This window comes from Panulirus ornatus, chromosome 51 (assembly GCF_036320965.1).
Source record: "Panulirus ornatus isolate Po-2019 chromosome 51, ASM3632096v1, whole genome shotgun sequence".
In the NCBI taxonomy this organism is placed as follows: Eukaryota; Metazoa; Arthropoda; class Malacostraca; order Decapoda; family Palinuridae; genus Panulirus; species Panulirus ornatus.
In genome coordinates, this window is record NC_092274.1 from 10,358,863 (window position 1) to 10,386,547 (window position 27,685).

Sequence of the window (27,685 nt, forward strand, 5' to 3'; positions counted from 1 at the left end):
CCCAAGCTGCTTCATATGCATTATTCCCCTGTATACCACATTACTCCAGTTCATTGTATCTCATGCAAGCCTTTCACCTTTCAGCATGTTTAGGCCATTACTGGTCAAAATCTTTTTCACTCTATCCTTCCATCTTTAATTTGGTCTTCTCCTTTTCCTTGTGTCCATGCCATATCTAACGCTGTATCCTGTTTGTCAGCCTCACCTCACTCATTCTCTTCACATGTCCAAACCATTTCATCACGCCCTCTTTAGCTCTCCCATCCACACTTTTCTTATCAATACACATCTCTCTAACCATTTCATTACTCAGTCAGACCACCTCAAACAATTCATTTCCAACACATCCACTCTCCTCCGCTCATTTTCATCTGTACCCATGCTTTATATATCATCATTGGACTACTATACTTTCAAACATACCCATTTTTTGCCCTCCTAGATAAGAACCTCTTTTTCCATACATTCTTCATTGCTCCTTGAACCTTTGCCCCACAACCACCCTATAACCCAATAGTTCCATTTACTGCCATGTTTACTCCTAGAATTTTCACCACTTCACTTCCTCCAAATTTTCTTCATTCAACCTCTCATCCCAACTAATCTGTCCCTCCACTGTTAAACCTAATAACCTTGCTTTTATTCACATTTACTCCCAACTCTCTCCTTTCACACACACTTTCCAAGACACAGACACCAACTTTTGGTGTTTATCATTTGAATGTACTTGAATATATCATAAGCAAACAACAGCTGACTCACTCACTTCATGCAGACTACATGCTCTCCCCCCTCTCCAAAGCACTTGCATTTACCTGCCTAGCCATACCATCCAAAAACAAACTGAAAAGCCATGGTGACATGACTCACCCCTGCCACAGACGCACCTTGTCCTGGAACTACTCAACTCTTCTCTCTGCTTGCTCATACACTTGCTTTACACTCTTATAAAAACTTCTTAAAGCTATTATTAACTTTCTTCCCAAATTATATATTTGCAAATCCTTCCACAAGGCATCTCTGTCAACCCTATCATATGCCTTATCCTAATCCATATATGATATATATGAATCCATCTGTTTCCTTTAGATGTTTCTTCACATACATTCTTTAAACCAAACATGTGATCCACACATCCTCTACCACTTCTGAAACCACATTGTTTCACTCATTTACTGCTCTATATATGCCTACACCCTTTCAATCACTGCTTTGCCATAAGACTTGCCAGGTACACTTAACAAACTTAAACCTCTGTTGCGTGAACACTTATCTTTAGCCCTTTTTTCTTTATACAATGGCACTATACATTCATTCTGCCAATCCTTAGGCCCTTCACCATGATCTATACAGACACTGAAAATCCTAACTAACCAAATTTTACCAGTAATCCCCAACCATAAGATTTTTGTATTCCTCTTTTGGTAAGTTTAGGACTACATCACATATATTGGTTGTTTTATTACTCTTTTGTGGTGTTCCTTTGTTTCAGAAGAGAGAAATATTTTTTTAATTCACTAATTTGACATTTAAGATGTATTTTGATGTTTGGGAGACCAGTATATATTTTGATATGTAGGAGACCAATCTGGTGAAAGCATGAGGGCAAAATAATTGCAATCTTCTCTTTGATTGGATCTAAGTATTTTCTTACTATATATATATATATATATATATATATATATATATATATATATATATATATATATATATATATATATATATATCAAGCATTCTTTTACTAGATCATTTGAATCCAAATTAAGGAATTTATACCTGTCATTAGCATTCATTTAGTGCACCCACCCAGCTAACCATGTGAATTTGAGTTTTATGCTTAATCTTGAAATAATTGTGGTAATTTAGGTAAGTGTGAAGTAAGAAAATTGAATTGAGATTGTGAATTATCATAACACCAGTGTAAATGGAGGTGTGAACTTCAAGAAATAATTCTTGTTTTGGTTCAGTTTATGTAGCCTGACAAAGTAATCACTTTAAACATAATTATGAATTTACTTCATATTTATCGTTTCAGATTGACTGGAAGCTTCCATCAGAAAACACAGCAGAATTGGAAGGGTATAAACTAAAGTATCGTCGCCAAGATAAGCCATGGATTGGTCCAGTTAATCTCTCTCCTACACAGACATCTTACACTGTCATTGGTTTGGGTAAGTGCAGTGAAATTCATTTTTTTATGAATTTTATGTAATCCTTTAGCTTCTTCTTTGGGTTATGTGTAGAGAGTTTGATTCTTATGAGAATACACATTTGTACCATCTGTGTGACAACAACTTAACAAGTGAGAGTTATGAATTATCACAAAGATCACAGTGGTAATTAGTGGCCTTTAGATGTTAGAAGATGAAATTCGATACTTGTTTTCCTTTTACAAGGGTTAAAATGTCTTATCTAACTTCTTGTTCATCCACCAATAAGCATACTTAGACTTGATGTAGATTAGTGTTTTGGACGTAAATGCATCCATTTATTGTATTTAGTTTTCTTTAGAATAGATTTAGATATTTTATTTTTCACTGCTGCCTCAAAATGTATATAGTTTATACTGCTAGGAAAGGTAAAACATTTTATCTTTAAATCACCTTTAAAGTGAGGTTAGTGTCTCTTGTTTGGTTGTGCTCATATTGTGTTGTTTCCATGACACCCATAGGAAGACCACATACATATTATGGGATCTCTTTGCATCTGATTATTGTCTTGCTAAAAGTTTTTTTTCAACATTATCTGAGATGGGCAGCTGAGGCCCTAATCAAGACCATTGCTTTAACACTTTACATATATATACTCTAGCCTGAGCCAGGTACCCATTTTATTGACCAACCCTGAGGGGTGGTTGAATAGCTGGGTTGACTGGACCGATTGCTGTAACCAGGATTCAAACATATGCATTCAACCCTGGGCAGCCCTCGAATGTGTCACAGTCAAGAACACTAATCATTACATTATTGCCAGAGGATTTTACCATTTGTAAACATAAAACTTTTTAAAAACTTCATAATAAAATATTTATTTATTTATTATACTTAACTGCTGTTTTACTGCATCATCGAGGTAGTGCAAGGAAACAGACGAAGAATGGCCCAACCACTCATATACACATATATATACATAAACACCCATACATGCACATATACATACATATACATAACGTATACATACATATTCATACACAGACACATACATATATACACATTTATAAATTCATATTTGCTGCCTTCAGCCATTCCCATCACTACCCTGCCACATAGGAAATATCCCCCTTTCCCTCCTGGGTTGCAAGGTAGCACCAGGAAAAGACAAAAAAAGTAAAGGCCACATTCGCTAACACTCAATCTCTTGCTTTCATGTGTAATGCACCGAAACCACAGCTCCCTCTCCACGTCCAGGCCCCACAGACCTTTCCGTGGTTTACCCCAGACGCTTCACGTGCCCTGGTTCAGTCCATTGACAGCATGTCCACCCTGGTATACCACATCATTCCAATTCACTCTATTCCTTGCATGCTTTTTACCCTCCTGTATGTTCATGCCCCGATTGCTCAAAATTTTTTTTCACTCCATCCTTCCACCTCCAATTGGTTTCCCGCTTCTCCTTGATCCCTCCACCTCAGACACATATATCCCCTTTGTCAGTCTTTCCTCACTCATTGTCTTCATGTGTCCAAAGCATTTCAACAAACCTTCTTCTGGTCTCTCAACCACACTCTTTATATTACCACACATCTCTCTCACTCTTACATTACTTAATCGCTCAAACCACCCCACACCATATATTGTCCTCAAACATTTCATTTCCAACACATCCTTCCTCCACTTTACAATCCTATCTATAGCCCATGCCTCACAACCATATAGCATTGTTGGAACTACTATTCCTTGAAACATACCCATTTTTGCTCCGAGATAACGTTCTCGCCTTCCACTTATTCTTCAGTGCTCCCAGAACCTTTGCCCCCTCCCCTACCCAGTGACTGATTTCCACTTCTATGGTTCCATCTGCTGCTAAATCCTTTCCCAGATATCTAAAACACTTCACTTCCTCCAGTTTTTCTCTATGCAAACTTACCTCCCAATTAACTTGTCTCTCTACCCTACTGAACCTGATAGCCTTGCTCTTATTCACATTTACTCTCAACTTTCTCCTTTCACACACTTTACCAAACTCAGTCACCATCCTCAGCAGTTTCTCACCTGAATCAGCCACAAGCGCTGTATCAATCAGTGAACAACTGACTCATTTCCCAGGTCCTCTCATCCACAACAGAGTGCATACTTGCCCCTCTCTCCAAAACTCTTGCATTTACCTCCCTAACCACCCCATCCACAAACGAATTAAACAGCCATGGGAATGTCACACACCCCTACCACAAACCAACATAGACTGGGAACCAATCACTCTCCTCTCTCCCTACTTATACACAAGCCTTACAGCCTTGGTAAAAACTTTTCACTGCTTCTAGCAACTTACCTCCCACACCATATGCTGTTAAATCCTTCCACAAAGCATCTCTATCAACCCTATCTTATGCCTTTTCCAGATACGTAAAAGCTACATACAAATCCATCAGTTTTTCCAAGTATTTCTCATATACATTTTTCAAAGTAAACACCTGATCCACACATCCTCTACTACTTCTGAAACCACACTGCTCTTCCCCAATCTGATGCTCTGTACATGCCTTTACCTTCTCAGTCAATACCCTCCCATATAATTTCCATGGAATACTCAACAAACGTATACCTCTGTAATCCTCTGTAATCCTGTAATCCTCTGTAATCCTCTCACCTTTATCCCCTTTGCCTTTGCACAATGACACTATGCATGCATTCTGCCAATCCTCAGGCTCTTCACCATGATCCACACATACATTGAATATCCTTACCAGCCAATCAACAACACAGTCACCCCCTTTTTTAATAAATTCCACTACAATACCATCCAAACCCACCCCCATGCCGGCTTTCATCTTCCGTTAAGCTTTCACTACCTCTTCTCTGCTTACCAAACCATTCTCCCTGACCCTCTCACTTTATACACTACCCCAACCAAAACACCCTATATTTGCCACTCTATCATCAGATACATTCAACAAACCTTCAAAATACTTGCTCCATTTCCTCCTCACTTCATCACTCTTTGTTATTAACTCCCCATTTACCACATACAGCAATGTTCCCATTTCTCTTCTCATATATGTTTTTATTATACTTAATCGCTATTTCCCTTGTCAATGAGGTAGTGCAAGGAAACAAACAAAGAATGGCCCAACCACCCACATACACATATATATATATATATATATATATATATATATATATATATATATATATATATATATATATATATATATTATTTTTTTTTTATTATACTTTGTCGCTGTCTCCCGCGTTTGCGAGGTAGCGCAAGGAAACAGACGAAAGAAATGGCCCAACCCCCCCCCATACACATGTATATACATACGTCCACACACGCAAATATACATACCTACACAGCTTTCCATGGTTTACCCCAGACGCTTCACATGCCTTGCTTCAATCCACTGACAGCACGTCAACCCCGGTATACCACATCGCTCCAATTCACTCTATTCCTTGCCCTCCTTTCACCCTCCTGCATGTTCAGGCCCCGATCACACAAAATCTTTTTCACTCCATCTTTCCACCTCCAATTTGGTCTCCCTCTTCTCCTTGTTCCCTCCACCTCCGACACATATATCCTCTTGGTCAATCTTTCCTCACTCATCCTCTCCATGTGCCCAAACCACTTCAAAACACCCTCTTCTGCTCTCTCAACCACGCTCTTTTTATTTCCACACATCTCTCTTACCCTTACGTTACTCACTCGATCAAACCACCTCACACCACACATTGTCCTCAAACATCTCATTTCCAGCACATCCATCCTCCTGCGCACAACTCTATCCATAGCCCACGCCTCGCAACCATACAACATTGTTGGAACCACTATTCCTTCAAACATACCCATTTTTGCTTTCCGAGATAATGTTCTCGACTTCCACACATTCTTCAAGGCCCCCAGGATTTTCGCCCCCTCCCCCACCCTATGATCCACTTCCGCTTCCATGGTTCCATCCGCTGCCAGATCCACTCCCAGATATCTAAAACACTTCACTTCCTCCAGTTTTTCTCCATTCAAACTCACCTCCCAATTGACTTGACCCTCAACCCTACTGTACCTAATAACCTTGCTCTTATTCACATTTACTCTTAACTTTCTTCTTCCACACACTTTTCCAAACTCAGTCACCAGCTTCTGCAGTTTCTCACATGAATCAGCCACCAGCGCTGTATCATCAGCGAACAACAACTGACTCACTTCCCAAGCTCTCTCATCCCCAACAGACTTCATACTTACCCCTCTTTCCAAAACTCTTGCATTTACCTCCCTAACAACCCCATCCATAAACAAATTAAACAACCATGGAGACATCACACACCCCTGCCGCAAACCTACATTCACTGAGAACCAATCACTTTCCTCTCTTCCTACACGTACACATGCCTTACATCCTCAATAAAAACTTTTCACTGCTTCTAACAACTTTCCTCCCACACCATATATTCTTAATACCTTCCACAGAGCATCTCTATCAACTCTATCATATGCCTTCTCCAGATCCATAAATGCCACATACAAATCCATTTGTATAAATATTTTTTTTTTTTTTTTTTTTTTTTTTTGCTTTGTCGCTGTCTCCCGCGTTTGCGAGGTAGCGCAGGGAAACAGACGAAAGAAATGGCCCAACCCACCCCCATACACATGCCTTGATTCAATCCACTGACAGCACGTCAACCCCGGTATACCACATCGCTCCAATTCACTCTATTCTTTGCCCTCCTTTCACCCTCCTGCATGTTCAAGCCCCGATCACACAAAATCTTTTTCACTCCATCTTTCCACCTCCAATTTGGTCTCCCTCTTCTGTATTTATTAATTAATGATGTTAAACTCTGTTATAAAGTGATATTCTTAATTTGGTAAAGTACGTACGTATAGGTTCACAAAAATCTGGAAAAATCGTAATAATAATAATGGGGAAATATGTAAGCCATCTACATATTAGATGAAAACGAACAGGCTGTTTCTTGGTCTGTTCCTGGCGCTACATCGCCCTAGCGGGAAACAGCGAATAAGCATTTAAAAATAGATATATGTAAATACAGAAGAAGAAGGAAGATGAAGACGGAAGAAGAAGAAAAAGAAGAAGATGAAGAAGGAAGAAGAAATAGAAGAAGAAGAAGAAGAAGAAGAAGAAGAAGATGAAGAAGGAAGAAGAAGAAATAGAAGAAGAAGAAGATGATGAAGTAGGAAGAAGAAGAAGATGAAGAAGGAAGAAGAAGAAATAGAAGAAGAAGAAGATGATGAAGTAGGAAGAAGAAGAAGATGAAGAAGGAAGAAGACGAAATAGAAGAAGAAGAAATAGAAGAAGATGAAGTAGGAAGAAGAAGAAGAAGATGAGGAAGAAGAAGATGAAGAAGAGGAAGAAGGAGAAGAAAAGAATAATAATAATAACAATAATAATGATAATAATAATGATAAGAAGAAGAAGGAAGGAAGATATGATTTTGTATGCAGATGAGTTACCTACTCTGCAACTCATGCATAAGTATTCGCAGCTGTAATATATGACAACATATGTTAATTTCAAAGTCTTGGGGAAGGAAAAGTTGTAAAGTTTGTGGAGCGAGCGGCCACATTATAGCCATGTTGTATATATATATATATATATATATATATATATATATGCAAGAGTTTTGGAAAGAGGGGCAAGTATGAAGTCTGTTGGGGATGAGAGAGCTTGGGAAGTGAGTCAGTTGTTGTTCGCTGATGATACAGCGCTGGTGGCTGATTCATGTGAGAAACTGCAGAAGCTGGTGACTGAGTTTGGAAAAGTGTGTGGAAGAAGAAAGTTAAGAGTAAATGTGAATAAAAGCAAGGTTATTAGGTACAGTAGGGTTGAGGGTCAAGTCAATTGAGAGGTGAGTTTGAATGGAGAAAAACTGGAGGAAGTGAAGTGTTTTAGATATCTGGGAGTGGATCTGGCAGCGGATGGAACCATGGAAGCGGAAGTGGATCATAGGGTGGGGGAGGGGGCGAAAATCCTGGGGGCCTTGAAGAATGTGTGGAAGTCGAGAACATTATCTCGGAAAGCAAAAATGGGTATGTTTGAAGGAATAGTGGTTCCAACAATGTTGTATGGTTGCGAGGCGTGGGCTATGGATAGAGTTGTGCGCAGGAGGATGGATGTGCTGGAAATGAGATGTTTGAGGACAATGTGTGGTGTGAGGTGGTTTGATCGAGTGAGTAACGTAAGGGTAAGAGAGATGTGTGGAAATAAAAAGAGCATGGTTGATAGAGGAGAAGAGGGTGTTTTGAAGTGGTTTAGGCACATGGAGAGGATGAGTGAGGAAAGATTGACCAAGAGGATATTGTATAAATATATATATATATAAACGCCCAGACACGCATATATACATACATGTACATTTCAACGTATGTGTGCATATACGTACACAGAAATATACATATATACGCATGTATATATTCATACTTGCTGCCTTCATCCGTTTCCGTCGCCACCCCGCCACAGCTCCCTTACGCAGGTTATTTACCTCCTTACAAAACATTTTTTTTTTTTCTCTTCTTTCAAACTATTTGCCATTTCCCGCATTAGCGAGGTAGCGTTAAGAACAGAGGACTGGGCCTTTGAGGGAACACCCTCACCTGGCCCAATTCTCTGTTCTTTCTTTTGGAAAATTTTTTATTTTTTATTTATTTTACTATGTCGCTGTCTCCCGCGTTAGTGTGGTAGCGCAAGGAAACAGATGAAAGAATGGCCTAACCCACCCACATACACATGTATATACATACACGTCCACACACGCAAATATACATACCTATACATCTCAATGTATATATATATATATACACACACAGACATATACATATATACACATGTACATAATTCATACTGTCTGCCTTTAATTATTCCCATCACCACCTCGCCACACATGCAATAACAACCCCCTCCTCCCTCATGTGTGCGAGGTAGTGCTAGGAAAAGACAACAAAGGCCCCATTCGTTCACACTCAGTCTCTAGCTGTCATGTAATAATGCACCGAAACCACAGCTCCCTTTCCACATCCAGGCCCCACAGAACTTTCCATGGTTTACCCCAGATGCTTCACATGCCCTGGTTCAATCCATTGACAGCACCTCGACCCCGGTATAGCACATCGTTCCAATTCACTCTATTCCTTGCACGCCTTTCACCCTCCTGCATGGTAAGGTCCCAATCTCTCAAAAAACCTTTTTCACTCCATCTTTCCACCTCCACTTTGGTCTCCTACTTCTCCTCGTTCCCTCCTCCTCTGAGACATATATCCTCTTGGTCAATCTTTCCTCACTCATTCTCTCCATGTGACCAAACCATTTCAAAACACCCTCTTCTGATCTCTCAACCACACTCTTTATATTTCCACACATCTCTCTTACCCTATTATTACTTACTCGATCAAACCACCTCACACCACATATTGTCCTCAAACATCTCATTTCCAGCAAACCACCTTTCTCTGCACAACTCTATCCGTAGCCCAAGCCTCGCAACCATACAACATTGCTGGAACCACTATTCCTTCAAACATTCCCATTTTTGCTTTCCGAAATAATGTTCTCGACTTCCAAACATTCTTTAAGGCTCCCAGAATTTTCGTCCCCTCCCCCACCGTATGATTCACTTCCGCTTCCATGGTTCCATCCACTGCCAGATCCACTCCCAGATATCTAAAACACTTTACTTCCTCCAGTTTTTCTCCATTCAAACTTACCTCCCAGTTGACTTGACCCTCAACCCTACTGTACCTAATAACCTTGCTCTTATTCACATTTACTCTTAACTTTCTTTTTTCACACACTTTACCAAACTTAGTCACCAGCTTCTGTAGTTTCTCACATGAATCAGCCACCAGCACTGTATCATCAGCGAACAACAACTAACTCACTTCCCAAGCTCTCTTACCCACAACAGACTGCATAATTGCCCCTCTTTCCAAAACTCTTGCATTCACCTCCCTAACAACCCCATCCATAAAGAAATTAAACAACCATGGAGACATCACACACCCTTGCCGCAAACCTACATTCACTGAGAACCAATCACTTTCCTCTCTTCCTACACGTACACATGCCTTACATCCTCGATAAAAACTTTTCACGGCTTTCAACAACTTGCCTCCTATACCATATATTCTTAATACCATCCACAGAGCATCTCTATCAACTCTTATCATATTCCTTTTCCAGATCCATAAATGCTACATACAAATCCATTTGCTTTTCTAAATATTTGTCACATACATTCCTCAAAGCAAACTCTTGATCCACACATCCTCTACCACTTCTGAAACCACACTGCTCTTCCCCAATCTGATGCTCTGTACATGCCTTCACCCTCTCAATCAATACCCTCCCATATAATTTAGCAGGAATACTCAACAAACTTATACCTCTGTAATTTGAGCACTCACTCTTATCCCCTTTGCCTTTGTACAATGGCACTATGCACGCATTCCGCCAATCCTCAGGCACCTCACCATGAGTCATACAAACATTAAATAAGCTTACCGACCAGTCAGTAATACAGTCACCCCCTTTTTTAATAAATTCCACTGCAGTACCATCCAAACCTGCTGCCTTGCCTGCTTTCATCTTCCGCAAAGCTTTTACTACCTCTTCTCTGTTTACCAAATCATTTTCCCTAACCCTCTCACTTTGCACACAACCTCGACCAAAACATATATATATATATATATATATATATATATATATATATATATATATATATATATATATATATATATATATATTTTTTTTTTTTTTTTTTTTTTCATACTTTGTCGCTGTCTCCCGCGTTTGCGAGGTAGCGCAAGGAAACAGACGAAAGAAATGGCCCAACCCCCCCCATACACATGTATATACATACGTCCACACACGCGAATATACATACCTACACAGCTTTCCATGGTTTACCCCAGACGCTTCACATGCCTTGATTCAATCCACTGACAGCACGTCAACCCCGGTATACCACATCGCTCCAATTCACTCTATTCCTTGCCCTCCTTTCACCCTCCTGCATGTTCAGGCCCCGATCACACAAAATCTTCTTCACTCCATCTTTCCACCTCCAATTTGGTCTCCCTCTTCTCCTCGTTCCCTCCACCTCCGACACATATATCCTCTTGGTCAATCTTTCCTCACTCATTCTCTCCATGTGCCCAAACCACTTCAAAACACCCTCTTCTGCTCTCTCAACCACGCTCTTTTTATTTCCACACATCTCTCTTACCCTTACGTTACTCACTCGATCAAACCACCTCACACCACACATTGTCCTCAAACATCTCATTTCCAGCACATCCATCCTCCTGCGCACAACTCTATCCATAGCCCACGCCTCGCAACCATACAACATTGTTGGAACCACTATTCCTTCAAACATACCCATTTTTGCTTTCCGAGATAATGTTCTCGACTTCCACACATTCTTCAAGGCCCCCAGAATTTTCGCCCCCTCCCCCACCCTATGATCCACTTCCGCTTCCATGGTTCCATCCGCTGCCAGATCCACTCCCAGATATCTAAAACACTTCACTTCCTCCAGTTTTTCTCCATTCAAACTCACCTCCCAATTGACTTGACCCTCAACCCTACTGTACCTAATAACCTTGCTCTTATTCACATTTACTCTTAACTTTCTTCTTCCACACACTTTACCAAACTCAGTCACCAGCTTCTGCAGTTTCTCACATGAATCAGCCACCAGCGCTGTATCATCAGCGAACAACAACTGACTCACTTCCCAAGCTCTCTCATCCCCAACAGACTTCATACTTGCCCCTCTTTCCAAAACTCTTGCATTTACCTCCCTAACAACCCCATCCATAAACAAATTAAACAACCATGGAGACATCACACACCCCTGCCGCAAACCTACATTCACTGAGAACCAATCACTTTCCTCTCTTCCTACACGTACACATGCCTTACATCCTCGATAAAAACTTTTCACTGCTTCTAACAACTTTCCTCCCACACCATATATTCTTAATACCTTCCACAGAGCATCTCTATCAACTCTATCATATGCCTTCTCCAGATCCATAAATGCTACATACAAATCCATTTGCTTTTCTAAGTATTTCTCACATACATTCTTCAAAGCAAACACCTGATCCACACATCCTCTACCACTTCTGAAACCACACTGCTCTTCCCCAATCTGATGCTCGGTACATGCCTTCACCCTCTCAATCATAACCCTCCCATATAATTTACTAGGAATACTCAACAAACTTATACCTCTGTAATTTGAGCTTTCACTCTTATCCCCTTTGCCTTTGTACAATGGCACTATGCACGCATTCCGCCAATCCTCAGGCACCTCACCATGAGTCATACATACATTAAATAACCTTACCAACCAGTCAACAATACAGTCACCCCCTTTTTTAATAAATTCCACTGCAATACCATCCAAACCTGCTGCCTTGCCGGCTTTCATCTTCCGCAAAGCTTTCACTACCTCTTCTCTGTTTACCAAATCATTTTCCCTAACCCTCTCACTTTGCACACCACCTCGACCAAAACACCCTATATCTGCCACACTATCATCAAACACATTCAACAAACCTTCAAAATACTCACTCCATCTCCTTCTCACATCACCACTACTTGTTATCACCTCCCCATTTGCGCCCTTCACTAAAGTTCCCATTTGCTCCCTTGTCTTACGCACTTTATTTACCTCCTTCCAGAACATCTTTTTATTCTCCCTAAAATTTAATGATACTCTCTCACCCCAACTCTCATTTGCCCTTTTTTTCACCTCTTGCACCTTTCTCTTGACCTCCTGTCTCTTTCTTTTATACATCTCCCACTCAATTGCATTTTTTCCCTGCAAAAATCGTCCAAATGCCTCTCTCTTCTCTTTCACTAATACTCTTACTTCTTCATCCCACCACTCACTACCCTTTCTAATCAACCCACCTCCCACTCTTCTCATGCCACAAGCATCTTTTGTGCAATCCATCACTGATTCCCTAAATACATCCCATTCCTCCCCCACTCCCCTTGCTTCCATTGTTCTCACCTTTTTCCATTCTGTACTCAGTCTCTCCTGGTACTTCCTCACACAGGTCTCCTTCTCAAGCTCACTTACTCTCACCACCCTCTTCACCCCAACATTCACTCCTCTTTTCTGAAAACCCATACAGATCTTCACCTTAGCCTCCACAAGATAATGATCAGACATCCCTCCAGTTGCACCTCTCAGCACATTAACATCCAAAAGTCTCTCTTTCGCACGCCTGTCAATTAACACGTAATCCAATAACGCTCTCTGGCCATCTCTCCTACTTACATAAGTATACTTATGTATATCTCGCTTTTTAAACCAGGTATTCCCAATCATCAGTCCTTTTTCAGCACATAAATCTACAAGCTCTTCACCATTTCCATTTACAACACTGAACACCCCATGTATACCAATTATTCCCTCAACTGCCACATTACTCACCTTTGCATTCAAATCACCCATCACTATAACCCGGTCTCGTGCATCAAAACCACTAACACACTCATTCAGCTGCTCCCAAAACACTTGCCTCTCTTGATCTTTCTTCTCATGCCCAGGGGCATATGCACCAATAATCACCCACCTCTCTCCATCAACTTTCAGTTTTACCCATATTAATCGAGAATTTACTTTCTTACACTCTATCACATACTCCCACAACTCCTGTTTCAGGAGTATTGCTACTCCTTCCCTTGCTCTTGTCCTCTCACTAACCCCTGACTTTACTCCCTAGACATTCCCAAACCACTCTTCCCCTTTACCCTTGAGCTTCGTTTCACTCAGAGCCAAAACATCCAGGTTCCTTTCCTCAAACATACTACCTATCTCTCCTTTTTTCACATCTTGGTTACATCCACACACATTTAGGCACCCCACTCTGAGCCTTCGAGGAGGATGAGCACTCCCCGCGTGACTCCTTCTTTTGTTTCCCATTTTAGAAAGTTAATACAAGGAGGGGAGGATTTCTGGCCCCCCGCTCCCGTCCCCTCTAGTCGCTTTCTACGACACGCGAGGAATACGTGGGAAGTATTCTTTCACCCCTATCCCCAGGGATAATATACATATATATACACATATACACATACACACACATACACATACATACGCACATATACACACACACACACATACATATATATATACATATGAAAAATGTAAGAAACAATTTAGAAAACTGAAACTTCTAGCTTGAAATGAATGGAAAAAAATGATGAATGTCACATAATGGTTCAACCTCTGGCTATGGAAAAAAGGAAATGTATAATTTATTTACACAAACGTCAATAGCAGTTCTCATCAATTTAACCACTGTATCAATAAGCTTCAATGTCTAAGCTACATTTTTTTCCAATTTCACTATTTTCCTTCACATTTTCAATTGTGTCTGAAGGTTCTACTTCAAGAGTGATTGTTTTTCCAGTAAGGGTCTTCACATCTTGGTTACATCCACACACATCCATATTTATTACTGACAGACTGTGTTCATATGACTTGCGTTGTGTCGGATGCAGAGGAGGATTTGAAGATTGCCATACAGAGGCTCTTTTCCAGTGATGACAAACCAACCAACCGTTCTTCAAAATGGCGTACATCACCTTCTCCAAAACTTCATGATTCTGACATTACGCTCATGATGAGGATCCTCTTAAAATCTTTCTTCACTACTTGTTGTTGACCTTAATGGCACTAATATGATCTACTGCATGATGGCATCACATTTCGTCTGGTCTAAGATGTTCTGTACAAGATCCAAGAATAATATTATTATCTCGATCAGTACACACAAAGGATCCAACAAGAGTGCGGCCATCTGTCATCTCAATCTTCATGGATGAATGAAGCCACTTTTCAAGTTTCATACGACCTGGTGAACTCTTGCGCTGCGATTGTTTGTCTATGTTTGAATCTGGTTTATTCACATGGTCTGTAAGATCCACAAGGTGATCACGAAAGTCTCCACCAGTCTTCATTTTGCTGATATTCAGCAATATACTTCTTACTCTAAAAGTACACCTCTGGTATGACGGTCAGTACTCAGTAAGCCAAGTGTAGGCTACCTTCAGCCAGCCTTGGCCCCTAAGCCTGGGTGAGGGAGGCGGCACCTGTCATTATTCTCATCAGTATGTATCTTCCTTTGTCAGTTTCAGCTAGATGGAAGAAAGTTATCATAATCCTCTGCAGCTGCCTGCCTCACCTCTTGCGCCCTGACTCCTTAAGTCTTAATGGTACCAAATTTCTTCAGCCTCACCGACCACCCTGACTACTGGTGTTTGTTTACCTTCCCTGCTGGTGAGGGTACACATATATATATATATATATATATATATATATATATATATATATATATATATATATATATATACGTAAATGCCCATATACATACATATACATATCAGCTTATGCATGCATATATATTCACATACACACAAATATACAAATATACACATGTACCTATTCTTACTTGCTTGCCTTCTTTCACTCCTGTTCCTACCCCGCAACACAGGATATAGCATTGCTTCCCCCCACTTCAGCAAGGTAGCGTCAGGAAAACAGACAAAAAAGGCCACATTCATTCACACTCAGTCTCCAACTGTCATGTGTAATGCATCGAAACCATAGCTCCCTATCCACATCCAGGCCCCACAGACCTTTCCATGGTTTACCCCAGATGCTTCACATGTCCTGTTTCAGTCTATTGACAGCATGTTGACCTCAGTATGCCACATTGTTCCTGTTCACTCTATTCCTTGCATGCCTTTCACCGTCCATTATGTTCAGGCCCTGATCACTCAAAATCTTTTTCACTTCATCCTTCCACATCCAGTTTCATCTCATGTTTCTCTATATTCTCTTCACCTCTGACACATATATCCTCTTTATCAGTCTTTCCTCACTCATTCTCTTCATATGTCCTAATCATTTCAAAGCACCCTCTTCTACTCTCTGAAATACATTCTTTTTATGTCCACACATCTCTCTTACCCTTTCATTACTTACTCAATCAAACTACCTCACACCACATTTTTTCCTTAAACATTACATTTCCAACACATCCACCCTCCTGCATACAACCCTGTGTTTAGCCCATGCCTCATTGTTGGAACTACTATTCCTTCAAACATACCCATTTTTCTTCTCCAAGATAATATTCTATCCTTCTACACCTTCTTCTTCGCTTCCAGAACTTTTGCCCCTTCCCTGCCCTGTGACTCACTTCCACTTCCATGGTTCCATCCACTGCTAAGTCCACTCCCAGATATCAAAAACACTTTACTTCCTCCATTTTTTCTCCATTCAAACTTACATCCCAATTAACTTGTCCCTTAGTCCTACTGAACCCAATAAATAACCTTGCTCTTATTCACATTAACTCTTCAATTTTCTTCTTTCACACACTCTTTCAAACTCAGTCACCAACCTCTGCAGTTTCTTACACGAATCAGCCACTAGAGCAGCATCATCAGTGAACAACAATTGACTCATTTCCCAGGCCCTCTCAATCCACAACAGACTACATACTTGCCCCTCTCTCCAAAACTCCTGCATTTACCTCCCTAACCACCCCACCCATAAACAGATTAAGCAACCATGGGGACATCACACACCCTTGGTGTCAAACCAACATTCACTGAGAACCAGTCACTCTCCTCTCTTCCTCTAGTACACATACCTTGCATCCTTCATAAAAACTTTTCACTGCTTCTATCAACTTACCTACCACACCATATGCTCTTAAAACCTTCCACAGAGCATCTCTATCAACCCTATCATATGCCTTCTCCAGATCCATAAATGCTACATACAAATCCATCTGTTTTTCTAAGTATTTCTCACATACAATCTTCATAGCAAACATCTGATCCCACATATCCTCTACCACTTCTGAAACTACAGTGCTCTTCCCCAGTTTGATGCTCTGTACATGCATTCACCCTCTCAATCAATACCCTAATATATGTTTTCCAAGGAATACTCAGCAAACGTATGCCTCTATGGTTTGAACACTCATGTTTATCCCCTTTCCATTTGTACAGTGGCATTATGCATGCACTATTCCAATCCTCAGGCCCTTCATCATGATCCATACATACATTTGATATCATCACCAGCCAATTAACAACTCAGTCACCCCTTATTTTTATACATTCCAGTGCAATACCATCCAAATCTGCCATCTTGCCAGATTTCATCTTCTGCAAAGCTTTCACTTCCTCTTCTCTCTTTACCAAACCATTCTCCCCGACCTTCTCACTTCTCACACCACCCCTACCAAAACACCTTGTATCTGCTATTATGTCATCAAACACATTTAAAAACAAACCTTCAAATTACTCCCTCCATCTCCTTCTCACTTCATCGCTATCTGTTATTACCTCCCTACTTCCCCCCCTTCACTTAGGTTCCCATTTACTCTCTTGTCTTATGCACGTTATTTACCTCCTTCCAAAGCTTCTTTTTATTCTCCCTAAAATTTTATGATACTCTCTCATGCCAACTCTCATTTGCCCTCATTTTCACCTCTTGCACCTTTCTCTTGACTTCCTGCCACTTTTATTTTTATACATCTCCCAGTCTTTTGCACTACTTCCCTGCAAGTATCATCCAAATGCCTCACTCTTCTCTTTCATACCACCAATCAATAACCTTTGTAATCTGCCCACCTACTATCTTTCTCTTGCCACATGCATCTTTTGCGTAAGCCATCATTGCTTCCCTAAATACATCCCATTCCTCACCCATTCCCCTCTCATCATATGCTCTCACCTTTTGCTATTCTACTCTCAGTCTGTCCTGGTACTTCCTTGCACAAGTCTCTTTTCCATGCTCACTTGCTCTCACCACTCTCTTCTCCCCAACATTATCTCTTCTTTTCTGAAAGCCTTTACAAATCTTTACATTTGCCTCCACAAGAGAGTGATGACATCACTCACATATGTGTACTTAGATATATCTCTTCTTTTTAAATCTGCAACTTCTTCACCATTTCCATTTACAGCACTGAACACCCCATGTACACCAACTATACCCTCAACTGCCACATTACTCACCTTTGCATTTATATAACCTGATCTAGTGCCTCAAAGCTGCTAAGACACTCACTCAGCTGCTCCCAAACACTTGCATTTCATAATCTTTCTTGTCATGACCAGGTGCATAAGCACCAATAATCCCCCATCTCTCTCCATCCACTTTCAGTTCTTCCCTCGTCAATCTAGAATTTACTTTCTAACTCTATCACATACTCCCAGAACTCCTGCTTCAGGAGTATTGCTACTCCTTCCTTGGCTTTTGTCCTCTCATAAACTCCTGACTTTACTCCCATTCTTTCCCAAACCACTCCTCCACTTTACCCTTGAGTTTTGTTTCACTTAAGAGTTAGAACATCCAGGTTTCTTTTCTCAAACATACTAACTATCTCTCCTTTCTTCTCATCTAGATTACATCCTTATATATTCAGACACCCCAATCTGAGCCTTCGAGGAGGATGACCACTCCTTACTTGACTCCTTCTGTTTCCCTATTTAGAAATTTAGATTGAAGGAGAGGAGGGTTTCCAGCCCTCTCCCCCCTGCCACCCCCCCAGTCTCCTGCAACAGACAGGGAATACATGGAAAGTATTCTTTCACTCCTATCCCCAAGAACAGTTTTTATTTTCTTATTATCATACATAATAGCTGTTTCCTGCATCAGTGTGGTAGTGCCAGGAAATAGATAAAAATGACCCATCCACTCATATACACACACACACACACACACACACATATATATATATATATATATTTTTTTTTTTCTTTTGCCGCTGTCTCCCACGTTTGCGGGGTAACGCAAGGAAACAGACGAAAGAAATGGCCCAACCGACCCCCATACACATGTATATACATACGTCCACATACGCAAATAACATACCTACACAGCTTTCCATGGTTTACCCCAGACGCTTCACATGCCCTGATTCAGTCCACTGACAGCACGTCAACCCGGTATACCACATCGCTCCAACTCACTCTATTCCTTGCCCTCCTTTCACCCTCCTGCATGTTCAGGCCCCGATCACACAAAATCTTTTTCACTCCATCTTTCCACCTCCAATTTGGTCTCCCTCTTCTCCTCGTTCCCTCCACCTCCGACACATATATCCTCTTGGTCAATCTTTCCTCACTCATTCTCTCCATGTGACCAAACCATTTCAAAACACCCTCCTCTGCTCTCTCAACCACGCTCTTTTTATTTCCACACATCTCTCTTACCCTATTATTACTTACTCGATCAAACCACCTCACACCACACATTGTCCTCAGACATCTCATTTCCAGCACATCCACCCTTCTGCGCACAACTCTATCCATAGCCCACGCCTCGCAACCATACAACATTGTTGGAACCACTATTCCTTCAAACATACCCATTTTTGCTTTCCGAGATAATGTTCTCGACTTCCACACATTCTTCAAGGCTCCCAGGATTTTCGCCCCCTCCCCCTTCCTATGATCCACTTCCGCTTCCATGGTTCCATCCGCTGCCAGATCCACTCCCAGATATCTAAAACACTTTACTTCCTCCAGTTTTTCTCCATTCAAACTCACCTCCCAATTGACTTGAACCTCAACCCTACTGTACCTAATAACCTTGCTCTTATTCACATTTACTCTTAACTTTCTTCTTTCACACACTTTACCAAACTCAGTCACCAGCTTCTGCAGTTTCTCACATGAATCAGCCACCAGCGCTGTATCATCAGCGAACAACAACTGACTCACTTCCCAAGCTCTCTCATCCCCAACAGACTTCATACTTGCCCCTCTTTCCAAAACTCTTGCATTCACCTCCCTAACAACCCCATCCATAAACAAATTAAACAACCATGGAGACATCACACACCCCTGCCGCAAACCTACATTCACTGAGAACCCATCACTTTCCTCTCTTCCTACACGTACACATGCCTTACATCCTCGATAAAAACTTTGCACTGCTTCTAACAACTTGCCTCCCACACCATATATTCTTAATACCTTCCACAGAGCATCTCTATCAACTCTATCATATGCCTTCTCCAGATCCATAAATGCTACATACAAATCCATTTGCTTTTCTAAGTATTTCTCACATACGTCTTCAAAGCAAACACCTGATCCACACATCCTCTACCACTTCTGAAACCACACTGCTCTTCCCCAATCTGATGCTCTGTACATGCCTTCACCCTCTCAATCAATACCCTCCCATATAATTTACCAGGAATACTCAACAAACTTATACCTCTGTAATTTGAGCACTCACTCTTATCCCCTTTGCCTTTGTACAATGGCACTATGCACGCATTCCGCCAATCCTCAGGCACCTCACCATGAGTCATACATACATTAAATAACCTTACCAAGCAGTCAACAATACAGTCACCCCCTTTTTTAATAAATTCCACTGCAATACCATCCAAACCTGCTCCCTTGCCGGCTTTCATCTTCCGCAAAGCTTTTACTACCTCTTCTCTGTTTACCAAATCATTTTCCCTAACCCTCTCACTTTGCACACCACCTCGACCAAAACTCCCTATATCTGCCACTCTATCATCAAACACATTCAACAAACCTTCAAGATACTCACTCCATCTCCTTCTCACATCACCACTACTTGTTATCACCTCCCCATTTGCGCCCTTCACTGAAGTTCCCATTTGCTCCCTTGTCTTACGCACTTTATTTACCTCCTTCCAGAACATCTTTTTATTCTCCCTAAAATTTAATTATACTCTCTCACCCCAACTCTCATTTGCCCTTTTTTTCACCTCTTGCACCTTTCTCTTGACCTCCTGTCTCTTTCTTTTATACATCTCCCACTCAGTTGCATTTTTTCCCTGCAAAAATCGTCCAAATGCCTCTCTCTTCTCTTTCACTAATACTCTTACTTCTTCATCCCACCACTCACTACCCTTTCTAATCAACCCATCTCCCACTCTTCTCATGCCACAAGCATCTTTTGCGCAATCCATCACTGATTCCCTAAATACATCCCAGTTGAGGGAATAATTGGTATACATGGGGTGTTCAGTGTTGTAAATGGAAATGGTGAAGAGCTTGTAGATTTATGTGCTGAAAAAGGACTGATGATTGGGAATACCTGGTTTAAAAAGCGAGATATACATAAGTATACTTATGTAAGTAGGAGAGATGGCCAGAGAGCGTTATTGGATTACATGTTAATTGACAGGCGCGCGAAAGAGAGACTTTTGGATGTTAATGTGCTGAGAGGTGCAACTGGAGGGATGTCTGATCATTATCTTGTGGAGGCTAAGGTGAAGATTTGTATGGGTTTTCAGAAAAGAAGAGTGAATGTTGGGGTGAAGAGGGTGGTGAGAGTAAGTGAGCTTGGGAAGGAGACTTGTGTGAGGAAGTACCAAGAGAGACTGAGTACAGAATGGAAAAAGGTGAGAACAATGGAAGTAAGGGGAGTGGGGGAGGAATGGGATATATATATATATATATATATATATATATATATATATATATATATATATATATATATATATATATATATATATATGTTTCCCTGGGGATAGGGGAGAAAGAATACTTCCCACGTACTCCCTGCGTGTCGTAGAAGGCGACTAAAAGGGGAGGGAGCGGGGGGCTGGAAATCCTCCCCTCTCGTTTTTTTTTTTTTATTTTTCCAAAACAAGGAACAGAGAATTGGGTCAGGTAAAGGCCCAGTCCTCTGTTCTTAACGCTACCTCGCTGATGCAGGAAATGGCGAATAGTTTGAAAGAAAGAAAGAAAGAAAAGATATATATATGTATATATATATATATTTTTTTATATTTTTTTATTATAGTTTGTCGCTGTCTCCCGCGTTTGCGAGGTAGCGCAAGGAAACAGACGAAAGAAATGGCCCAACCCCCCCATACACATGTATATACATACGTCCACACACGCAAATATACATACCTACACAGCTTTCCATGGTTTACCCCAGACGCTTCACATGCCTTGATTCAATCCACTGACAGCACGTCAACCCCGGTATACCACATCGCTCCAATTCACTCTATTCCTTGCCCTCCTTTCACCCTCCTGCATGTTCAGGCCCCGATCACACAAAATCTTTTTCACTCCATCTTTCCACCTCCAATTTGGTCTCCCTCTTCTCCTCGTTCCCTCCACCTCCGACACATATATCCTCTTGGTCAATCTTTCCTCACTCATTCTCTCCATGTGCCCAAACCACTTCAAAACACCCTCTTCTGCTCTCTCAACCACGCTCTTTTTATTTCCACACATCTCTCTTACCCTTACGTTACTCACTCGATCAAACCACCTCACACCACACATTGTCCTCAAACATCTCATTTCCAGCACATCCATCCTCCTGCGCACAACTCTATCCATAGCCCACGCCTTGCAACCATACAACATTGTTGGAACCACTATTCCTTCAAACATACCCATTTTTGCTTTCCGAGATAATGTTCTCGACTTCCACACATTCTTCAAGGCCCCCAGAATTTTCGCCCCCTCCCTCACCCTATGATCCACTTCCACTTCCATGGTTCCATCCGCTGCCAGATCCACTCCCAGATATCTAAAACACTTCACTTCCTCCAGTTTTTTTCCATTCAAACTCACCTCCCAATTGACTTGACCCTCAACCCTACTGTACCTAATAACCTTGCTCTTATTCACATTTACTCTTAACTTTCTTCTTCCACACACTTTACCAAACTCAGTCTCCAGCTTCTGCAGTTTCTCACATGAATCAGCCACCAGCGCTGTATCATCAGCGAACAACAACTGACTCACTTCCCAAGCTCTCTCATCCCCAACAGACTTCATACTTGCCCCTCTTTCCAAAACTCTTGCATTTACCTCCCTAACAACCCCATCCATAAACAAATTAAACAACCATGGAGACATCACACACCCCTGCCGCAAACCTACATTCACCGAGAACCAATCACTCTCCTCTCTTCCTACACGTACACATGCCTTACATCCTCGATAAAAACTTTGCACTGCTTCTAACAACTTGCCTCCCACACCATATATTCTTAATACCTTCCACAGAGCATCTCTATCAACTCTATCATATGCCTTCTCCAGATCCATAAATGCTACATAAAAATCCATTTGTATATATATATATATATATATATATATATATATATATATATATATATATATATATATAAAATTTAAAATGAATAAAAAGATGTTCTGGAAGGAGGTAAATAAAGTGCGTAAGACAAGGGAGCAAATGGGAACTTCAGTGAAGGGCGCAAATGGGGAGGTGATAACAAGTAGTGGTGATGTGAGGAGGAGATGGAGTGAGTATTTTGAAGGTTTGTTGAATGTGTTTGATAGAGTGGCAGATATAGGGTGTTTTGGTCGAGGTGGTGTGCAAAGTGCGAGGGTTAGGGAAAATGAGTTGGTAAACAGAGAAGAGGTAGTAAAAGCTTTGCGGAAGATGAAAGCCGGCAAGGCAGCAGGTTTGGATGGTATTGCAGTGGAATTTATTAAAAAAGGGGGTGACTGTATTGTTGATTGGTTGGTAAGGTTATTTAATGTATGTATGACTCATGGTGAGGTGCCTGAGGATTGGCGGAATGCGTGCATAGTGCCATTGTGCAAAGGCAAAGGGGATAAGAGTGAGTGCTCAAATTACAGAGGTATAAGTTTGTTGAGTATTCCTGGCAAATTATATGGGAGGGTATTGATTGAGAGGATGAAGGCATGTACAGAGCATCAGATTGGGGAAGAGCAGTGTGGTTTCAGAAGTGGTAGAGGATGTGTGGATCAGGTGTTTGCTTTGAAGAATGTATGTGGGAAATACTTAGAAAAGCAAATGGATTTGTATGTAGCATTTATGGATCTGGAGAAGGCATATGATAGAGTTGATAGAGATGCTCTGTGGAAGGTATTAAGAATATATGGTGTGGGAGGCAAGTTGTTAGAAGCAGTGAAAAGTTTTTATCGAGGATGTAAGGCATGTGTATGTGTAGGAAGAGAGGAAAGTGATTGGTTCTCAGTGAATGTAGGTTTGCGGCAGGGGTGTGTGATGTCTCCATGGTTGTTTAATTTGTTTATGGATGGGGTTGTTAGGGAGGTGAATGCAAGAGTTTTGGAAAGAGGGGCAAGTATGAAGTCTGTTGGGGATGAGAGAGCTTGGAAAGTGAGTCAGTTGTTGTTCGCTGATGATACAGTGCTGGTGGCTGATTCATGTGAGAAACTGCAGAAGCTGGTGACTGAGTTTGGTAAAGTGTGTGAAAGAAGAAAGTTAAGAGTAAATGTGAATAAGAGCAAGGTTATTAGGTACAGTAGGGTTGAGGGTCAAGTCAATTGGGAGGTGAGTTTGAATGGAGAAAAACTGGAGGAAGTGAAGTGTTTTAGATATCTGGGAGTGGATCTGGCAGCGGATGGAACCATGGAAGCGGAAGTGGATCATAGGGTGGGGGAGGGGGCGAAAATTCTGGGGGCCTTGAAGAATGTGTGGAAGTCGAGAACATTATCTCGGAAAGCAAAAATGGGTATGTTTGAAGGAATAGTGGTTCCAACAATGTTGTATGGTTGCGAGGCGTGGACTATGGATAGAGTTGTGCGCAGGAGGATGGATGTGCTGGAAATGAGATGTTTGAGGACAATGTGTGGTGTGAGGTGGTTTGATCAAGTAAGTAACGTAAGGGTAAGAGAGATGTGTGGAAATAAAAAGAGCGTGGTTGAGAGAGCAGAAGAGGGTGTTTTGAAATGGTTTGGTCACATGGAGAGAATGAGTGAGGAAAGATTGACCAAGAGGATATATGTGTCGGAGGTGGAGGGAACGAGGAGAAGAGGGAGACCAAATTGGAGGTGGAAAGATGGAGTGAAAAAGATTTTGTGTGATCGGGGCCTGAACATGCAGGAGGGTGAAAGGAGGGCAAAGAATAAAGTGAATTGGAGCGATGTGGTATACCGGGGTTGACGTGCTGTCAGTGGATTGAATCAAGGCATGTGTATGGGGGTGGGTTGGGCCATTTCTTTCGTCTGTTTCCTTGCGCTACCTCGCAAACGCGGGAGACAGCGACAAAGCAAAAAAAAAAATATATATATATATATATATATATATATATATATATATATATATATATATATATATCCCTGGGGATAGGGGAGAAAGAATACTTCCCACATATTCCCTGCGTGTTGTAGAAGGCGACTAAAAGGGAAGGGAGCAGGGGGCTGGAAATCCTCCCCTCTCATTTTTTTTTTTTTTTTTTAATTTTCCAAAAGAAGGAACAGAGAAGGTGGCCAGGTGAGGGTATTCCCTAAAAGGCCCAGTCCTCTGTTCTTAACGCTACCTCGCTATCACGGGAAATGGCGAATAGTATGAAAAAAAAATATATATATATATATATATATATATATATATATATATATATATATATATATATATTTTTTTTTTTTTTTTTTTATATACTTTGTCGCTGTCTCCCGCGTTTGCGAGGTAGCGCAAGGAAACAGACGAAAGAAATGGCCCAACCCCCCCCCCATACACATGTACATACACACGTCCACACACGCAAATATACATACCTACACAGCTTTCCATGGTTTACCCCAGACGCTTCACATGCCTTGATTCAATCCACTGACAGCACGTCAAACCCTGTATACCACATCGCTCCAATTCACTCTATTCCTTGCCCTCCTTTCACCCTCCTGCATGTTCAGGCCCCGATCACACAAAATCTTTTTCACTCCATCTTTCCACCTCCAATTTGGTCTCCCTCTTCTCCTCGTTCCCTCCACCTCCGACACATATATCCTCTTGGTCAATCTTTCCTCACTCATTCTCTCCATGTGCCCAAACCATTTCAAAACACCCTCTTCTGCTCTCTCAACCACGCTCTTTTTATTTCCACACATCTCTCTTACCCTTACGTTACTTACTCGATCAAACCACCTCACACCACACATTGTCCTCAAACATCTCATTTCCAGCACATCCATCCTCCTGCGCACAACTCTATCCATAGCCCACGCCTTGCAACCATACAACATTGTTGGAACCACTATTCCTTCAAACATACCCATTTTTGCTTTCCGAGATAATGTTCTCGACTTCCACACATTTTTCAAGGCTCCCAAAATTTTCGCCCCCTCCCCCACCCTATGATCCACTTCCGCTTCCATGGTGCCATCCGCTGACAGATCCACTCCCAGATATCTAAAACACTTCACTTCCTCCAGTTTTTTTCCATTCAAACTCACCTCCCAATTGACTTGACCCTCAACCCTACTGTACCTAATAACCTTGCTCTTATTCACATTTACTCTTAACTTTCTTCTTCCACACACTTTACCAAACTCAGTCACCAGCTTCTGCAGTTTCTCACATGAATCAGCCACCAGTGCTGTATCATCAGCGAACAACAACTGACTCACTTCCCAAGCTCTCTCATCCCCAACAGACTTCATACTTGCCCCTCTTTCCAGGACTCTTGCATTCACCTCCCTAACAACCCCATCCATAAACAAATTAACAACCATGGAGACATCACACACCCCTGCCACAAACCTACATTCACTGAGAACCAATCACTTTCCTCTCTTCCTACACATACACATGCCTTACATCCTTGATAAAAACTTTTCACTGCTTCTAAAAACTTGCCTCCTACACCATATATTCTTAATACCTTCCACAGAGCATCTCTATCAACTCTATCATATGCCTTCTCCAGATCCATAAATGCTACATACAAATCCAATTCCCTTTCTAAGTATTTCTCACATACATTCCTGAAAGCAAACACCTGATCCACACATCATCTGCCGCTTCTGAAACCACACTGCTCTTCCCCAATCTGATGCTCGGTACATGCCTTCACCCTCTCAATCAATACCCTCCAATATAATTTCCTAGGAATACTCAACAAACGTATACTTCTGTAATTTGAGCACTCACCTTTATCCCCTTTGCCTTTGTACAATGGCACTAAGCAAGCATTCCGCCAATCCTCAGGCACCTCACCATGAATCATACATACATTGAATAACATTGCCAACCAGTCAACAATACAGTCACCCCCTTTTTTGATGAATTTCACTGCAATACCATCCAAACCTGCTGCCTTGCCAGCTTTCATCTTCCGCAAAGCTTTTACTGCCTCTTCTCTGTTTACCAAATAATTTTCCCTAACCCTCTCACTTTGCACACCACCTCAACCAAAACACCCTATATCTGCCACTCTATCATCAAACACATGCAACAAACCTTCAAAATACTCACTCCACCTCCTTCTCACATCATCACTTCTTGTTATCACCTCCCCATTAGCCCCCTTCACTGAAGTTCTCATTTCTTCCCTTGTCTTACGCACTTTATTTACCTCCTTCCAAAACATCTTTTTATTCTCCCTAAAATTTAATGATACTCTCTCACCCCAACTCCCATTTGCCCTCTTTTTCACCTCTTGCACCTTTCTCTTGACCTCCTGCCTCTTTCTTTTATACATCTCCCACTCATTTGCATTA

The 27,685-nt window shown here is 41.3% G+C and overlaps 1 protein-coding gene across 1 annotated transcript in view; it reads left to right on the forward strand.

Moving 5' to 3' along the window:
- Window positions 1-27,685, forward strand: part of LOC139764751 (protogenin-like) — a 1,310,239-nt gene that overhangs the window by 732,527 nt on the left and 550,027 nt on the right. The window contains exon 19 of the mRNA XM_071691615.1: window positions 2,036-2,171. Within this exon, the coding sequence (XP_071547716.1) occupies window positions 2,036-2,171 (136 nt within the window). The remainder of the gene's footprint in view (window positions 1-2,035; window positions 2,172-27,685) is intronic.